This window comes from Mirounga leonina, unplaced genomic scaffold (assembly GCF_011800145.1).
Source record: "Mirounga leonina isolate KUSES-001 unplaced genomic scaffold, KU_Mleo_1.0 Mir_488, whole genome shotgun sequence".
Taxonomy (NCBI): domain Eukaryota; kingdom Metazoa; phylum Chordata; class Mammalia; order Carnivora; family Phocidae; genus Mirounga; species Mirounga leonina.
The window spans coordinates 2387792-2404290 of record NW_023270777.1 but is presented as its reverse complement, the minus strand read 5'-3'; the positions used below and the strand labels follow the sequence as shown (position 1 = coordinate 2404290).

General features: G+C 50.4%; 1 protein-coding gene across 1 annotated transcript; it reads left to right on the top strand.

Annotated features, from left to right (window-relative positions):
- Window positions 1–5: 5 nt before the first annotated feature.
- TP53 (tumor protein p53) lies at window positions 6–12769 on the top strand. Its single transcript, XM_034989514.1, has 11 exons — window positions 6–164; window positions 8336–8437; window positions 8579–8600; window positions 8686–8925; window positions 9478–9664; window positions 9758–9870; window positions 10094–10203; window positions 10467–10603; window positions 10700–10773; window positions 11127–11233; window positions 11834–12769. Exons 2-11 carry the CDS (start codon window positions 8364–8366, stop codon window positions 11913–11915), a joined length of 1146 nt encoding a protein of 381 aa, XP_034845405.1. The 5' UTR covers window positions 6–164; window positions 8336–8363; the 3' UTR covers window positions 11916–12769.
- The last annotated feature ends 3730 nt before the right edge of the window (window positions 12770–16499 follow it).

The window sequence follows — 16499 nt, the reverse complement described above, 5'->3', positions numbered from 1 at the left end:
GATTTTCCCCTCCCATGTGCTCCGACTGGCGCTAAAAGTTTTGAGCCTCTCAAAAGTCCAGAGCCGCGATCCTGGGCGCAGGTGGCCGCTGGGCTCCGGGGTCACCTGGCGTCCGGCCTCGGAGCGTGCTTCCCAGGACGGTGACACGCTCCCCTGAGGTTCGGGTAAGCTCCTGGCTGAGCCAGATGAGTCCTCTCTGAGTCACCGGCTCTCGGCTCCGTGTATTTTCAGCTTGGGAGAATTGAGGGGGTCTGGGGGTGGGGCACCGGGGACTTAGCGATTTGCGGGAACGGACGCTTGGCTGGCGGCACCAACCTAGGAATGCAAAGTTGGGAGGCCTGGGTGTAGGTGATGGGGATGTTAGGACCAGCCGGACTCGGAGCTGAACAGGAGAGTGGGACCTGCAGCAGGCCTAAGGGGTCCTTCCCCACCGCACCCCACCGCACCCCACCCCACCCATCCCAGTGCTCGGTGTGGGGAACCCTGAAACAAGACGCGCAAAGCATCAGGGTCTGAGATGTTCGAATCTCGGAATTGGGGGGACCCGTGGCCCCAGATTTTCGAGCCCACCGCATCCTGGTGGAACCTCGGCTCCATTCCGAAACGACTATTCGGGGGGTTGATCCAGGAAGCCCAAGCTGCTAAGGTCCCATAACTTCCGGACCTTTGTCCTTCCTGGACGGCTCTTTCCAACCGGTCCCCGGCTCCGCTAGATGGAGGAAATCCAGCTAGACTGTCAGTCGTGGAAGTGGGAAGCGCTCCACGGGAGGTCGGCCCGCGAGGCCGGGGAGGACCGTCCAGCTCCGAGAGGCCCGCGAGCCCTGTCATTGTTGGGCTGTACGTTTACATTTCTGCCACTTTGCCGCAGCGTTTCCGGTGTCTTTTTTCCGGAGCAGCTCACTGTCCACCCGGTTGGAGGGAAGAAGAGAGAAAATGTCATTTAGCCCGGCTCCGCTTAAGTGCAGGAGGAGCGGCGAGCCCCCTCCCCTGCTTTTTTTTTTTCCCCTTCCTGGACCACTTAGCTGCCACTCCGGGGCGGGAGGGAGGGTCTGTCTCGATGCAAACCCCAATCCCTCCCCCTCTTTGAATGGTGTGCTCCACCCCGCCGGCTGCAACCCGGGCGGACGCTACCATTGCGAGGGACGGGGTTTTAAAAAGCGTGCCGACGGCAGGCCCTGGGTATTTTCGAGAACGGGTTCATTTGAGAAGTAAACGATGACAGAGTGCGACGGTGCGCCGTTTGTTGAGGGCCGGGACCCGGTTTCTTTGGCATCCGGCTCCGGGCTCAGCCATTCCGATTTCGGACGCAGAGCGAACGTCGTGGGGGCGGAAGGGGCGGGGGCTGGAGGGGGCGGGGCGAGCCGAGCGGAGCCGAGCGGAGCCGAGCGGAGCCGAGGGGAGCCGAGGGGAGCCGAGGGGAGCCGAGGGGAGCCGAAGGGGCGGGGGTCGGGCCTCCCCGCCCGTCCGTCCCTGCCGGCGCGGCGCTTCCAGCCTGCGCTCGCTCACCTGCGCACCTGCTGCGCACCTGCTGCGCACCTGCTCGGCACCGGCCCCCGCGCGCGGGGCGTGTGTGCAGCTTGTTCCGAAATCGAGGTAGCATTGACACCCACTGCAATTAGACGAGTTTGGGCAGCTAACCCCCAGCCTGTCAAAACGCACATTTTCATCGCCCTAGAGAAGGTGCTCGTGCCTCTACCTAATCAGGCTCTGACCCTCGTCTCTATTTTGAGTTCTGTCACCAGTTTTGCCTGTTGGAGAACGTCGTGTAAATGGACCCACACAGGATATGCTCCTTTGTGTAGGTTTCTGGTGGGCAGCATAATGCCTGTGACATGCATCCGTGTTACTAAATGTATCAGTGTTTTGCTCCTTTGTATTTAGCACATCTCATCGGATGAATAAACCGTGGATTGTTTATCCATTCTCCTTTCGGTGACCATTTGAGTGGTTTCCCGTTTGGGGTTATTTCGAATAAAGCTGCTATTAACATTCTTGTACAATTCTCTTTGTGGTCATATGTTTTCGTATTTTTATTACTATTATTATTATTTGGATAACTGCTTGGGCATGGAATTGCTAGGTAAGAGAGGAGATATAAACTTGACTTTTTAAATTCTCATATTTCAGAGTGGTTGTCCCGGTGTTACATTCCCACCAGCAAGAGCCATCCTTCCTCACATTTGGTTTGTCAGTCTTTCTAATGTGGTACATCATTGTGGTTTTAATTTGCAATCCTCTTAGCTAGGATCAGTTTTCATGTGCTTATTGGCCATTCCTATGTCATAATGGAAGCGGCTTTTCAAATCTTTCCCCCATTTTTTTGAAGTTGGTTTATTTGCTTTTTTAAACTGTGTTCAGCTGCATGCAGTTCTTTATATATTCTGGATAGGCTTCTTTTGTCACTATTTGTGTTTTCTCCTGACCTGTTACTTGCCTCTCTGTCACTGTCTAAGGAGCAGCAGAAGATTCATCTTCTGTCTTTCAGATGTTTTCTGTGACCTATTTAGAAAATCTTTGCTGACCCTAAGGTCATGAAGAATCTCTAGGATATTTTCTTCAAGAACCTTTACGGTTTTAGGTTTTATACTTAAGTCTATGAGCCATAATTAATTAATTAATTTTAAAATAATTTTTATGATGTGAGGTAGGAGTTCTGGTTTTTTTTGGGGGGGTTCCTATATAGATATCCTGTTCCTCTAGCTCCACTTGTTGAAAAAGCCCTCCTTCCCCCCCACTAAAATGCTTTTAATTGGAGTGCTTGGTCCATTTAATTTAATGCAGTTATTGTAAGGTTTGGGTTTAAGTCTACCATGTTAATGCTATTTTCTATTCTATTTCTTCTTTGTTCTTCTCTTAAAGCATTTGAGGAAGAAACAGTACCAATCTTATGCAAACTTTCAGAATATAGAAGAGGTAACATTTCCCAACTAATTTCATGATATCCTGAGAATCCTGATACCAAAACCAGACAAGGGCATTACAAGAAAAGAACATTTAGACCAATATTCTTGCTAATATATACATACATATGCAAATATGTATATATATACATATACATATGTATATGCAAATATGTATGTGCAAAAATCTTAGCAAATCAAATCTGATAATCTATAAAAGTGGTAAATACATCCTGACCAAGTAGAGTTTATCTCTAGACTGCAATGATGTTTTAACATTTAAAAAATCAGTGTAATTTGCCACACTAACAGATTGAAGGATAAAAATCCTATGATCATTTCAACAGATGCATAAAAAGCAGTTGACATTATGCAGCACCTATTCATGATTTTAAAAAGAAAAGAAAAGCCAAGCTCCCAGCAAACTAGGAAAAGGAAAGCTTTCTCAGTCTGATAAAGGGCACCCCCAATCAAGTTACCATCAATACATAATCATGACAGACTGAATGCTTGTTTTCTAAGATCAGGAACTAGAAAAGGATTTGATTCTCACCCCTTCAACATTACACTGAAGGTGTTAACCAGGCTAATAGAAGATCCATTGAAAAACAGCACCCGGCTGGCTCAGTTGGTAGAGCATGCAACTCTTGATCTCAGGGTTGGAAGTTTGAGCCCCATGTTGGATGTAGAGATTACTTAAAAAATAAAATCTTTTAAAAAGAAAAACTGTCATGACTGATAAGTGATGATAGCAAGGTCACAGGTTTCAAAGGCAATATACATAAATTGTATTTTTATATAATAGCAACCATTGAATCTGAAGTCGGAAAATGAATTGTAAAAACAGTGCCACTTACAAAGCATCCAAAAACATAGCGTACATACCTGGGGATAAATTGAACAAAAGATGGACAAGGGTTCTATATTAAAAACTGCAAACTATTGCTGAGAGAATTTAAGGAAGATTTAAATAACAGAGTACCATATTCATGGATGGAACACTCAATAGTGTTGAGATGTCAGTACTCTCCAAAATGATTTAGTTTGATCCCAATCAAAATCCTAGCAGGTCTGTTTGTAGAAACTGACAAGCCGATTCCAAAATGAAAATGTAGTACAAAGTTGGAGGTCTTAAACTAGCTGACTTTCAAGATTACTATAAAGCTACTGTAGGACAACAACCGTGAACAGAATAGAGCCCAGGAAAAGACACGTGAGTGTAGTCAAATGGTTTCCTACAAAGGCCCCAGAATGAAGCCATGCTAAAACAACTGGAAGTGGAACATGCACTTTGACCCCTGACCCTTAACCCCTACCTCACACCATACAAAGTTTGAGATGGATAGTAGACCTAAGCATAAAATGTATAACTTTCAGAAGGAAACACGGCAAAGTGTCTTAGGCTTGGTAGGGCTAGGTTACAAGGTTGTATCAAAATGTGTCAAATTGGTTTTCTAATTGGTAAAATTAAGATTGTGCATTTCAACTTGTGTAGATTTTACCTCAGAAACATTTGTGGGCTTCTGGGGAGCGGCTGGGGGTTTAGGGGAGACAATAAAGGCAGAATGTTGATTATTCTTGAAGCTGGAAGATGGATACACGGGAGTCCATCTTTCTTTTTTAGGTTTTTTTATTTTAGAAAAACACAGATGAGAATAATACAACACTCGTATTCCCACCAAAGAATTATAACACTTAACATTTGTCTTATTTGTGTCCCTATTTTAATATACAAGTAATGTATGAATACCATCTTTTTAAATTTTCCTTCATTAATCAAGCCAGAACCCTGTGATGGTACCCCCAGTCCCATGAGCATACATACCTCCCTCTCTCTGAGACCATCACTATCATAGTTTGTAAGTGTTTATTCTTGCCTGTCTTTCATACTTCCACGTATATATGTTTATAAGCAATAAATACAGTTGACCCTTGAACAGCACAGGTTTGAACTGCATGAGACCACTTATCATGGATTTTTTGGATAAATAGAGTATAGTACTGTGAATGCCTTTTTTTCCCTTGTGATTATCTTAATAGCATTATCTCTAGCTTGCTTTTTTTAAGATTTTATTTATTTATTTGAGAGGGAGAGCGAGCATGAGCAGGGGGAGAAGCAGGCTCCCCGCTGAGCAGGGAGCCCCATGTGGGGGTTCAATCTCAAGACCCTGGGATCATGACCTGAGCTGAAGACAGATGCTCAACCGACTTAGCCACGCAGGCACCCCTCTCTCTAGCTTACTTGAAGAATATAGTATATATAAAACTAATGATGTAATGTATGGGGATTAACATAACAATAAAACAATTTTTTAAAAAAAGAATATAGTATATAAGAGTTGCCTGGGTGGCTCAGTCGGTGAAGCATCTGCCTTCCGTTCAGGTAGTGATCTTTGGGTCCTGGGATAGAGCCCCGTGTTGGACTCTCTGCTCAGTGGGGAGTCTGCTTCTCCCTCTCTCTCTCTCCCTCTGTGCTCTCTCCCTCTGTGTGCTCTCTCTCTCAAATAAATAACTAAAATCTTTAAAAAGAAAGAATATAGTATATATAGTACATACACAAAATATGCGTTAATTGTTGATGTCATTGGTAAGGCTTCTGCTCAACAGTAGGCTATTAGTAGTTAAATTTTGGGGCAGTCAAGAGCTACACATGGATTTTCAACAGCACAGGGGGCCCCGCCCCCAACCCCCACATTGTTCAAGGGTCAACTGTAGTCATTTTGTATTTGTAATTCACATAAACTACCTACATTACTGTGTTTGGCTTTTTTTTCCCCCTGCAAATTGTATTTTGTAATCAACCTGTTTCTGAGCTATATCTAGTTACATATATACAGATAAACTCATTTCCTTAAACTGTTGTAGTAAATGTCTCTCTCTTGTCGGTATTTCATGTAGCCATTCCCTACTGGTGGATAGTAACGTTTCTCGTCACCTGTCATCGAGAACAACCCACTGACGTGAACATATTTGTGCAAAACTCTTGCTGCCCCATACAACACTCTTCTAAGGGGGTTTACCTAGAAGTGGTTTTGCAAAGCAGTAAGTTGCCTGACCCTGCCTTATTATTTTCCAGAATCATATTGGTTGTTGTTTTTTTCCAACCAAATAGCTTTCAGCCAAGAAAATTTTTTACACCAGACTCTGGATGAAGGCAGAGGAGCATAATTATTTAGAGCTTGGGTGTGGGCTTTGGACAGCCCAGGTTCAAATCCCTCGCCCTGCCCCTCGGGAGGTTTCTGAATCTGGATAAGTGAGATAATTCTTTCAACCTCCATTCCCTCAGCTGGTGATACCTACCGCTAAGGGCTTCTTGAGAGGATTAATGAGATAAGCCTCTGGGAGCAGTGGGCCCCTGTGGGGATGGATAAACATCAGCTCTTGTTGGGATGGTGGTGGGCTGGGCCCCTCGATGGAGTCCCAGTTGAGTTTGTGGCCTTCCCACCAGGGATATCTATGTAAACGTTCTGCCTCCCTAGCCTTTTGGAAGGTCTGGTTCAGCTTCTGAAAATTCAGTTTACTGGCCCTTGGTGCTCATCCCTGGGAAGGACCGGCTCTGAAAAGGTTTCCTAGTGATTGTACCTGCAATATAGAACTAATAAAATGGGATAATCCTATAAACAAACACATTTGTCAAGCTTTTATTATGTGCCAGGCACTTTTCTCAGCGCTCTACCTTACCCATAATAAGTAGGGTACTACTTTAGAGCAGAGGACACTGAGGCACAGAGAAGTTAAGTATCTTCCCCAAATTACACAGCTATTACGTGGTGAGACTGGGATGCAGGCCTAGCCTGCCGCTCATGGCTCCCAGTCCTGGGTAGTTTTCACTAAACACATAAAGATGAGGAAAACTCAATGCCTGTGTGTGAGGAAGCCAAAAGGCTAGCCCTTGAGGTAGGTAAAGTTGGTAAGGTAAGGTAAAGTAAAGGCGGGTAAAGTTGCACAGCAAATGTAAGTAACATTTAGGGCTTTCGACTTCTGAAGCTCCCTTCCATAAACATCTCAAAGTTCTTTTGATCATAGAAGGAGCGGGGTCCTGGTCCTTCCCTGCCAAGCAAAGATTTGGGATCACTTCCCCTGCCGCCCGCTCCTGCCTTCCTCCCTCCACAGGCATTGTCCATCCTCCCCCCCCACCCCCACCCCAGCATTGGCGGCTGTGATAAGGAGCCCTTTGCCAACCTCTTCATTGGAGGACTTTTGTCAGCCAAAATCTGCACCTCCAGCCTTAACAAAAGAGAGCTCTGAAGAGAGAATAGTCGGTGATGAAGTACGCATCCTCCTGCTAGATGTCTGAATGGTCATTTTTAATAAAAGCTCATTTGTTCGCCTATGTGTGCTGTGGGCGGGTTTGGAGACTCAGTTTCCTCACCTGTCGCGGCGGGGGGGGGGGGTGGCTCGGGGGCGGCCAGAGTGGTTCTTGGGACAAATGAATTAACCCACACGAATGGATTTCACAAACTCTGAGTACATAAGAAATCAGGCCTGGGAGCAGGTGAATGTTGGTGGGAGGAGCTGCGGGGGGTGGGGGTGGGGGTGATGGGCTTGTCATGCTCTACAAGACAAAGAAGTAATGAACGGGACGTCCACAGGGGGCGTGGTTTTTTCTCAAAACTCAAGGCAAACTTGGTGTCAGGGAAGATGCCACGAGAAGGTGGCCGGTGGCCGCAGAGCCTGGGACGGAGCCCCGGCCGGCCGGGACTGGGACTGCCCCTGTGAACTGCTCGCTCCTTGGACAGCTCACAACCTGCTCACGGCCTGGGCACAACCATTCACTTACTCCCCGCAGTCTTTGCCCGGGCGGTCTGGGCAAACATCCTTGAGGAGCTGTGACATTCAAGACAAGGTCCCAGAAGATGCCTCCCCTGCAGCAGTGGCTGGACCAGGGTTCCCAGTAGAGGGAACCACCAGCCGGCTAAACCGGGCTGTGTCTGGCAGCAGAGAAGGGCAGCCCGTGGCTGGAGCGTGCTAGAAGATGAAGTCAGAGAGGCAGGCGGGGGAGTCCTGAGGACCCTGTGCGCCAGGGCTGGGAGTGGGATTCCAGTTCTTCAGGAAGCTTCGTGATGAAGGGGCTCAGGTGGGGAATGTGGGGGTCCCTGGAGGTATCTTCCCCCAGGGGGAGGGTGTAGGCTGACATGCTTCATCCTTATTACCAGGACGGAGGACAGAAATAGGGTACCCTTCCAGGAAGGCTTGTGGACTCAGTGGTGGGAAGGCTGAAATTCCCTCTCTGGTTATCTTTGTACCTTGAGGCCGGGTGGGGTGGGCTGGGCTGGGCTGGGCTGGGCAGGAGCAACCCTGCGCCTGGGGAGGCCAGGGGCCGCGGCATCTCAGGCCCTGGTACGGTGTTGGTGGAGAGGTCCCTCCTGCCTCAGGGTTGGGGGGCCCGGGGTTGGGTGTGTCTCATACTGGACCCCCCACTTTGCTCTCCACAGCGGCTACACTCCCTTCCCAGGAGCTGCGATGCAGGACCCACAGTCGGAGCTCACCATCGACCCCCCTCTGAGCCAGGAGACATTTTCCGAATTGTGGAACCTGTAAGTGGAGGGCAGGGCAGGCTCCCCACCAGCCTCCCGGCATCACTGCCCCATCCTGCCCGTCCACCCCAATCCCCAGCCCCCTGGTAGAAGCCCGTGGGAAGCAAACACCAGCACTGACTTTCTGCTCTTGTCTTCCAGGCTTCCTGAAAACAATGTTCTGGTAAGGACTGGATGGGGCGGGGGGGGGGCCTGCGGGGCGGGGCGCTGGGGACCTGGCCCTCCGACTCTTGTCTCTCCACCTGCAGTCTTCCGAGCTGTCCCCGGCAGTGGACGATCTGCTGCTCTCAGAAGGCGTCGCGAACTGGCTGGATACAGGGTCCGATGACGCTCCCAGGATGTCCGCAGCTCCTGCCCCCGCGGGTCTCGGACCAGCCACCTCCTGGCCCCTGTCATCCTTCGTCCCTTCCCCGAAGACCTACCCTGGCACCTATGGGTTCCGTTTGGGGTTCCTGCATTCCGGGACAGCCAAGTCTGTTACTTGCACGGTCAGTGGCCCTCACGGGCTGGTTTCCATGGGACTGTTCCTCGCCTGGCCACACTTTGGGCCTCTCCAGTCTGCACTTCTCCTTAGTCTTTTTTTTTTTTTTTTAAGATTTTATTTATTTATTTGAGACAGAGAGAATGAGATAGATAGCATTAGAGGGAGGAGGGTCAGAGGGAGAAGCAGACTCCCCGCCGAGCAGGGAGCCCGATGTGGGACTCGGTCCCGGGACTCCAGGATCATGACCTGAGCGAAGGCAGTGGCTTAACCAACTGAGCCACCCAGGCGCCCTCCTTAGTCTTTGATCTTGGGCTTTCACCCTTCCCGTCATAACGGGGCCCTGGAACTCTTCTTGCTTTTCCTTCACTCATTCAGTCCTTGGCTTTTTAAAGTAAGCTTCTGGGATACGGACCCCAACCCCGCCAGGTCTAGCCACTGTCCCCACACGGCCTGTGGCTTCCGGTTGGTGCTCTGGCTGTTTGTCCATATGCGCCCCCGGCCGCCACCCCCCCACACTCATCCCCTGACCTGTCCGCCCCTCCTCCTCTCCTTACAGTACTCCCCGTCCCTCAACAAGCTGTTTTGCCAGCTGGCAAAGACCTGCCCCGTGCAGCTGTGGGTCAGCTCCCCGCCCCCACCCGACACCTGCGTCCGCGCCATGGCCATTTATAAGAAGTCCGAGTTCGTGACAGAGGTGGTACGGCGCTGTCCCCACCACGAGCGCTGTCCGGACAGCAGCGATGGTGAGCGGCGGGGGCGGGGGCGGCCGTTGGGGCGGGCGGTGCCCCGAGGCCCCAAACCCCTGATCTCCTGATTTCCTCCCCGACTGCTCGCAGGGCTGGCCCCGCCTCAGCATCTCATCCGGGTGGAAGGCAACTTGCGAGCCAAGTACCTGGACGACAGAAACACTTTCCGCCACAGCGTGGTGGTGCCCTACGAGCCGCCCGAGGTCTGGTTTGGCGTCTGAGGTCTCTGGGAGGAGAGGGCTGGAGGGGCCCATCACGTGCGACATGGGGGGGGGCTTTCTCCTTATTCAGCCTCCGCACGGCCCCGTGAGGTGTGCAGAGCCAGGCGGGTCGTCCCCGTTCCGCGGTTGGGGAAACTGAGGCCTACGGAGACTGCAGGCCACCGGGGGCGGGGTGGCCTGACCTTGGGCCTGTCTTCTGGCTCAGGTCGGCTCTGATTGTACCACTGTCCACTACAACTACATGTGTAATAGCTCTTGCATGGGGGGCATGAACCGGAGGCCCATCCTCACCATCATCACCCTGGAAGACTCCAGGTAGGGCCCTGCACGCCGCCCCGCCCCCGCCCCTCCCTCCCTTACTGACACCCATCTTTCCCACTCATGCCTGCCCCACACCTGGACTCTCCTCCGCTGTCCCCCACCTCCCCCAGTTTCCTTTCTCCGGCTTTGGGACCTCTCTGACCTGCGGCTTCTCGGTAGTCCTTGTCTCAGGCTCCGCAGAGGACGAGGGTGGTTGGGAGTTAGGGGGTGGTTCACCTCCCTCACCGCCTCCCATTTTGGTCTCCTTGCCGGGGTAGTGGTAACGTGCTGGGGCGGAGCAGCTTTGAGGTACGCGTCTGTGCCTGTCCCGGGCGAGACCGGCGCACAGAGGAGGAGAATTTCCGCAAGAAGGGGGAGCCTTGCCCCGAGCCGCCCCCCGGGAGCACTAAGCGAGGTAAGCAGGCAGGACAAGAGGTGGTAGGGGAGGCGCAGAGGGTGCAGTTCTGCTCAAAATGTACTCTTCTCTTGTCTTTCCTCCCCTCTTTCCCAGCACTGACTCCCAGCACCAGCTCCTCTCCTCCCCAAAAGAAGAAGCCACTGGATGGGGAATATTTCACCCTTCAGGTACCAAGCCTGGGAGGGACAGAGAGGCAGGCTCTTGCCCCCACTCAGTGGGCCCGGATGAGGGAAAAAAAACTATGAAGGGAGCAAACGGGAGGCTAGGCCCTGTTCCTGTATCCATCCTTTCCTCTGGTCCTGTCCCCGATTCTGGAAGTGAATATTCCTGGGTTGAATATTGTTTTCAAGCCCAGCGCTGAGAACGCTGTCTTTTTCCTGACTGCAGTGCCTGCAGTTAGGGCACTTGCCATCAGGGCGCGGCCGTCCCTCGATGCAGACTGCCACACCACACCACGGGGGTTCCATGGTACTGGGGCTTCGCCTTCATGCTTCTTTCTCCCCCTCCTGCCCTGCCACAGATCCGTGGACGTGAACGCTTCAATATGTTCAGGGAGTTGAATGAGGCCTTGGAGCTGAAGGATGCCCTGAGCGGAAAGGAGCCAGGGGGAAGCAGGGCTCACTCCAGGTGAGTGACCAGGGGCCTCTCCCAGCCCCACACGCCTGCCTTCCTACCTTGGAAAGACACGGGATTCCATTCTAATCCTACCTTCAAGGTCAAAGGGAGCTGACGCCCTCACGGTGGGACCCCCCCCCGGCCCAAACATGCTTCCGTCTCCCCCTAGGCGTATCCCGCAACCCCATTCCTGCCTTGGGAGGTCCCCAAGCCCCTCCAGGGATGAGCAGGGGTGTTTCTTTGTCATTTCCAACAACCTCTGGCACAGAGCTGGGGGCTCAAATCGGGGCCTGATAACCATGTGGGAGTATTGGACATGGCGGGGTTGGGACAGACCCCCAGCCCTGCCGAGTACGAGCATCCCTGGGGCCTTGCCACTCCCCTTCTTGGGCTCGGTTTCCTTGCTTGTCCGACAAGGTGGGGGGAAGATGAAGAGAATACGCGGAAGTGACCCGGGTCTCAGCAAACATACCTGCAGTTGGCGATGACCATTTTAACTGAAATTCCCTTGCTCCCGCCTCGGGCCCTCCCAAGCGGAGGTCTAGGACAAGGAGCCCCCAGCCTCCCACTCGCTGATGTCATCTCTTCCCCTCCCCCTTGTCTCCCCAACAGCCACCTGAAGGCTAAGAAGGGGCAGTCTACCTCCCGCCATAAAAAACTGATGTTCAAGAGAGAGGGGCCCGACTCAGACTGACGTCCCCTGCTTCCTGTGTCCCCCTCTCCCGCCCCCCACTGACCCCCTCCCCCTGGCCCCTCTTTCCCTGGCATTTTTGGGACTTGGGAGCTTGAGCACACCTGCTCGGTGTGTGGACTGCTTGGTACAAGTGTGCCCCAGAGACGCTTTGGATTCTTCCATTCGCCTTGCCCTAAGGCTCTGCTAAAGAAGTTGGCCTACAAGGTCGGTTGGTCGGGGGGGACGTAGGACGTTCCAGCCTGGTTTTTTAAAGATTTTTACTGTGAGGAACCATGGGAGAGGTAGGAAAATGTTCCTGAATGTCGGGAGCATATTAGAACTAATCACACGCTGGGCTGTGAGCCCAGTTCTCTACTGTTTTAGCCAGTGATTGAAATTTCCTAATTTCATAGGCCATTTTTATGAAATGCTGATAACCATACCTACCTCACGGAGTTTGTTGTGAGGGTGAATGAAATTATGTATGTCTGACCCCCCCAAAACAGCCCTTTTACCCCATGATGTCTGCAACGTGGTGCCTCCGAGGCTGCCGGTCCCCTGTCCATGCTGGTGGGCAGGGCGACAGCTCGTATGAGGGGGCAGCTGGTGAGGGGTCCCCTTCCTGCTGGCCCAGCCAAATTCTGTCTGACCTCTTGGGGAGCCCCGGCGCCCAGGAGGACATCTCACTCCCATCTCACAGCCTGGAGGATTCCATCCCTGGTGTAGGATCTGTATCTGCTGAAGTCTTTTTACTTCCCCCAATCTCTCAGGATCGATTTCTTTTGCACTCTGCATCCACACCCCCTCCTCCTCTTCCCTTTTTATATCCCGTTTTTATATCAGTCTCTTATTTTACAATAAACTTTGCTACCACCTGTGTGTCCGTGGGGTGGGCGCCTGGGCAGGCTGCGTGGGGCCCGCGTACCGCAGCGGGGAAGAAGGCGGTGACCCTGGGAGGCAGCCACCTGAGTCTCCCGGGAGTGTGGGCTGGGGGGCCCAAGGCCGGGGCTCCCAGAGGAGAACAAAAGCTGGAGACTGGGTCAGTCTGCGGGCTGCATGACAACAAGGGAGGGGGGGCGCTCCATTCATAACTCGGGAACCAACTGTCCCTCCTCCCCTCCTGCCAGGCCTGGCACGAGGTTCTCTCCTGCCCCTGCTTCTAGGATTGGGCTGCTACCCCCTCCGTCAGCCTCTCACCAAGGATTATGGGATTTAAATGTCTGATTTAGCAAGGCTGGGCCTCTGGGGTGGCCATCTGCTCCGCAAGAAAGGGGCAGGATACCTGGGTCCCCGAGGGGAAAGGTGGTGGGTACCGTTGGATGAAGAGAGGGAGCAGGGGAGGCCTGCCGGCCTGGGTCCCAGGAAAGTGGGGGCGGCTAAGGTGAGGGCTGGGGTGTAGGGCTGGGGCCTTCCCGGCATCCCCTCATCCTGGGCCTCATGCCAGGCAATTCAATGAATTGAAGCTTTAAACTCTGCCAGGAAAACCTTTCAAAGGGCTTCTTGGGGTAGGGAGGAGAGCTGAGGTTGGGGAGCTCAGCACCCCCGCCCATCCTATTCCTTGGTGCTGTTGGCTCCCAGGGGGGGGGCTGGGGGCGAGCTCTCCCCATCACTCACTGCTGGCTCAGCCAGTGCTTGGAGGGATGGCCAGACAGTAGGGACATGGCTTGGCCCACCTCCTCCCTGGAGGCAGAGGGAGGGGTGCTAAGGTCCAGAGAAGCTTCTGGGGCCACTGTCTTCTCAGCCTTATCAACCAGGCTTCAAGTGCCTGTGGGAGTACCTTGGCTTGCCCCAAGGATCCCAGATGGCTGTGCAGCCACCAGCCTCCCTGGCCTCAAAACCACCTTCTTTCTCTTTCTCGCCAGGGAATGCCAAACACTCCCCAGGAGACCTGGAACCATCTCCCTCAGAGACGGTTCTCCTTCATCTCTCCCCACCCACCAGGGCCTTGGCAAACCAGGCCTCTCGAAACTCATTCCCTCTCTTCGCTCTGCTACATGGCTCACCTTGAAGTTCCTTTCTGACTAGCGTCCAGCACCCCTGACTCCCATTTCCCTAGACTGTCCCTGGCTGTTTTGGATTCTGCTCTGCTCCTTCAGAAAGCAGATCCAACTGGCTCTGCCGAAACCTTTGTGAGCTGATAGATCACGGGGCCAGAAATGAGGCTGGGTTTGCAGACTTATAATGGGTCCCTAACTCTCTGGTCCCACCTGCTTGCTTCCTTCCCTTGTGTTCATTCAGTCATCCGTGGGCATCCGCTGGTGCTTTACTCTGCCTGGCTCTGTTCCAGGCCATAGGGTCCTGTAGCAGACACGGCCTCTGCCCTCAGGCTCAAAGCCTGAGCCCTGTACCACTGAGATCTGGACTCCTAAACAACTTACCTCCCTGATTTCAGGAACACGGGGTTCCCAAAGCTGTGAGACCCAGCAAAAGTTGTACTCTGAGGAAAATGTATAGCCATAAATGCTTCCATTATTCTTAAAAAAGAGAGAAAGAGAAACAAAAGGAAGCTAAAAAAAGATAGAAATTGTTGAAAGAGAAAGCGAACTTGGTAAATCCAAAAGCAGGAGTTTAGGGGGGAAAAAAAGATAAATTTAAAAAAGGAAAGAAGGGTACCTGGGTGGCTCAGTCAGTTAAGTGTCTGCCTTCAGCTCAGGTCATGATCTCAGGGTCCTGAGATCAAGTCCCGCACGGGGCTCCTTGCTTAGCGGGGAGTCTGCTTCTCTCGCTCCCTCCCCCCCCTTGCTCTCTCAAATAAATAAAATCTTTTTAAATCTTTTAAAAAATAAAATTAAAATTAAAAAATAATAATTTAAAAAGAAAAACTCAAGAGCTTGTTGAGGAAAACACAGCAAGGACCATCAATTGGTCCAATGCTACTTAAACTATTCTGTACCACAGGAAAAGAATGAAATCTCTAATTTATGTGAAGTTTTTGTGGTTTCGTTAATAGAAAAACCTGGTAAAAACCCAGAAGCGAAATTAACTTACGTAGATGCAAAACTCTCAAAACAGTACCAGAATGCATTGATGAATCAAAAGAAGATTAACACTGTAAGTAAAGGTTTATTCCAGGAGCACAAAGTTTGTTTAAGAGAGAATCTATCAACATAATTCATGACATTAACAAATTAAGGAGGAAAAATACGATCATATCAACAGATGCTGAAAGGAATTTGATTAAATTTCAGCATCCGTTCCTTTAAAAAAAAAAAATCTTAATTAAAAATAGTAGTGGAATACCAGGAGGTATTATCCTAATGGTTAAATACTAAGATAATTTCAGTTAAAGAACCATACAGGGATGCCTACTGACAGTGTTACAAGGCGTTCAAGAGGATCAAAAAGAAAAGAAACCAACATTGGTGAAATATCTCTTTGCCTTTTTGATCGTATGTCTATGTACCTTAAAAACTCAAGAGACCAGGATAGAGAATCGTTGGAATTAAAAGTAAATGGACAGTAGATAGAGAAATATACCTTTTCAAAAATTAGTACTGAGAGGGGCGCCTGGCTGGCTCAGTCGGTAGAGCATGCAACTCTTGATCTTGCAGGGTCATGAGTTCAAGCCCCATGTTGGGTGTAGAGATTAGATTCTTAAAAAAGTAAATAGATAATTTTTTAAAGTGGGGAGGGATACCTGGCTGGCTCTGTCCAAAGGGCATGCGACTCTTGATCTCGGGGTCATGAATTTGAACCCCACGTTGGGGGTAGATTACTAAAATTAAAAAAAAAAAAAAGCAATGGAGGGAAACCTACTCTCCTTGCTAGATATCAAAAAACACTGTAAAACTATTGGAATAAAATCAACATGGCTTGGTGTGTGGAGTCATAGACAAGCCAGGGGCAGTAAGTACCAAATCTGAAAGCAAATCTTGGCACACAGGAACTTTTATTATATGGCCAAAGTTGGCATTTCACCTCAATGGGAATAAATTAGAGATTTTTAAAAAATATTTCTTTTATTAAGTAAACTACGCCCAACCTGCGACTCAAGCTCACCACCCCGAGATCAAGAGCCGCGTGCTCTACCAACTGAGCCAGCCAGGAGCCCTTGATTTTTGACAAGTAAAGCGAAACTGACAAAACTAGAAAAATAAAATAAAATTGGACTCCCATTTACACCACACACAAAAAGAAACAAAAATCAGAGGGATTAAAGTGAATGTAGACGTTTAAATGAAATGAAAATCCTGCCCACCCCCCCCCAAAATCTAGAAAATATGAGTATACTCTAGTGACTGGAAACCCAGGAACTGCAAAAGAGCGAAGCATGTTGGACTATCTGAAGAGGGACACTTTTTAAGGGCGCAGCAAACAATCGCTTGGGGCGGGGGGGATTTTTGCAATGCAAAAAACAGTTTATATCTACAGCTGTCAAGGAGCTTGAACAAATCAGTAAGAACAACCCAACAGGAAAAATACGACACAGCCATCTAGAAAAAACAAAAACAAAAATATTAGAGCTCTGCCAGGTGAAATAGTATCACAAGAAATTTATTGAGTGAAGAAAGTGAAATGCACAAAAGTATATAATATGATGCAATTTCGGCGCAACAGTGACTAAACCCAGTGGTCCTAGTGTGTACGATGCATTCATGATAAAAT

What these genes read in the sequence shown, in the direction of transcription:
- TP53 (XM_034989514.1), top strand. Translation starts at nt 8,364, where the DNA reads ATGCAGGACCCACAGTCGGAGCTCACCATCGACCCCCCTCTGAGCCAG. An exon ending in CCAAGTCTGTTACTTGCACG is followed by an intron (nt 8,926 to 9,477) that starts GTCAGTGGCCCT and finishes CTCTCCTTACAG; the next exon opens with TACTCCCCGTCCCTCAACAA. An exon ending in GGGAATATTTCACCCTTCAG is followed by an intron (nt 10,774 to 11,126) that starts GTACCAAGCCTG and finishes GCCCTGCCACAG; the next exon opens with ATCCGTGGACGTGAACGCTT.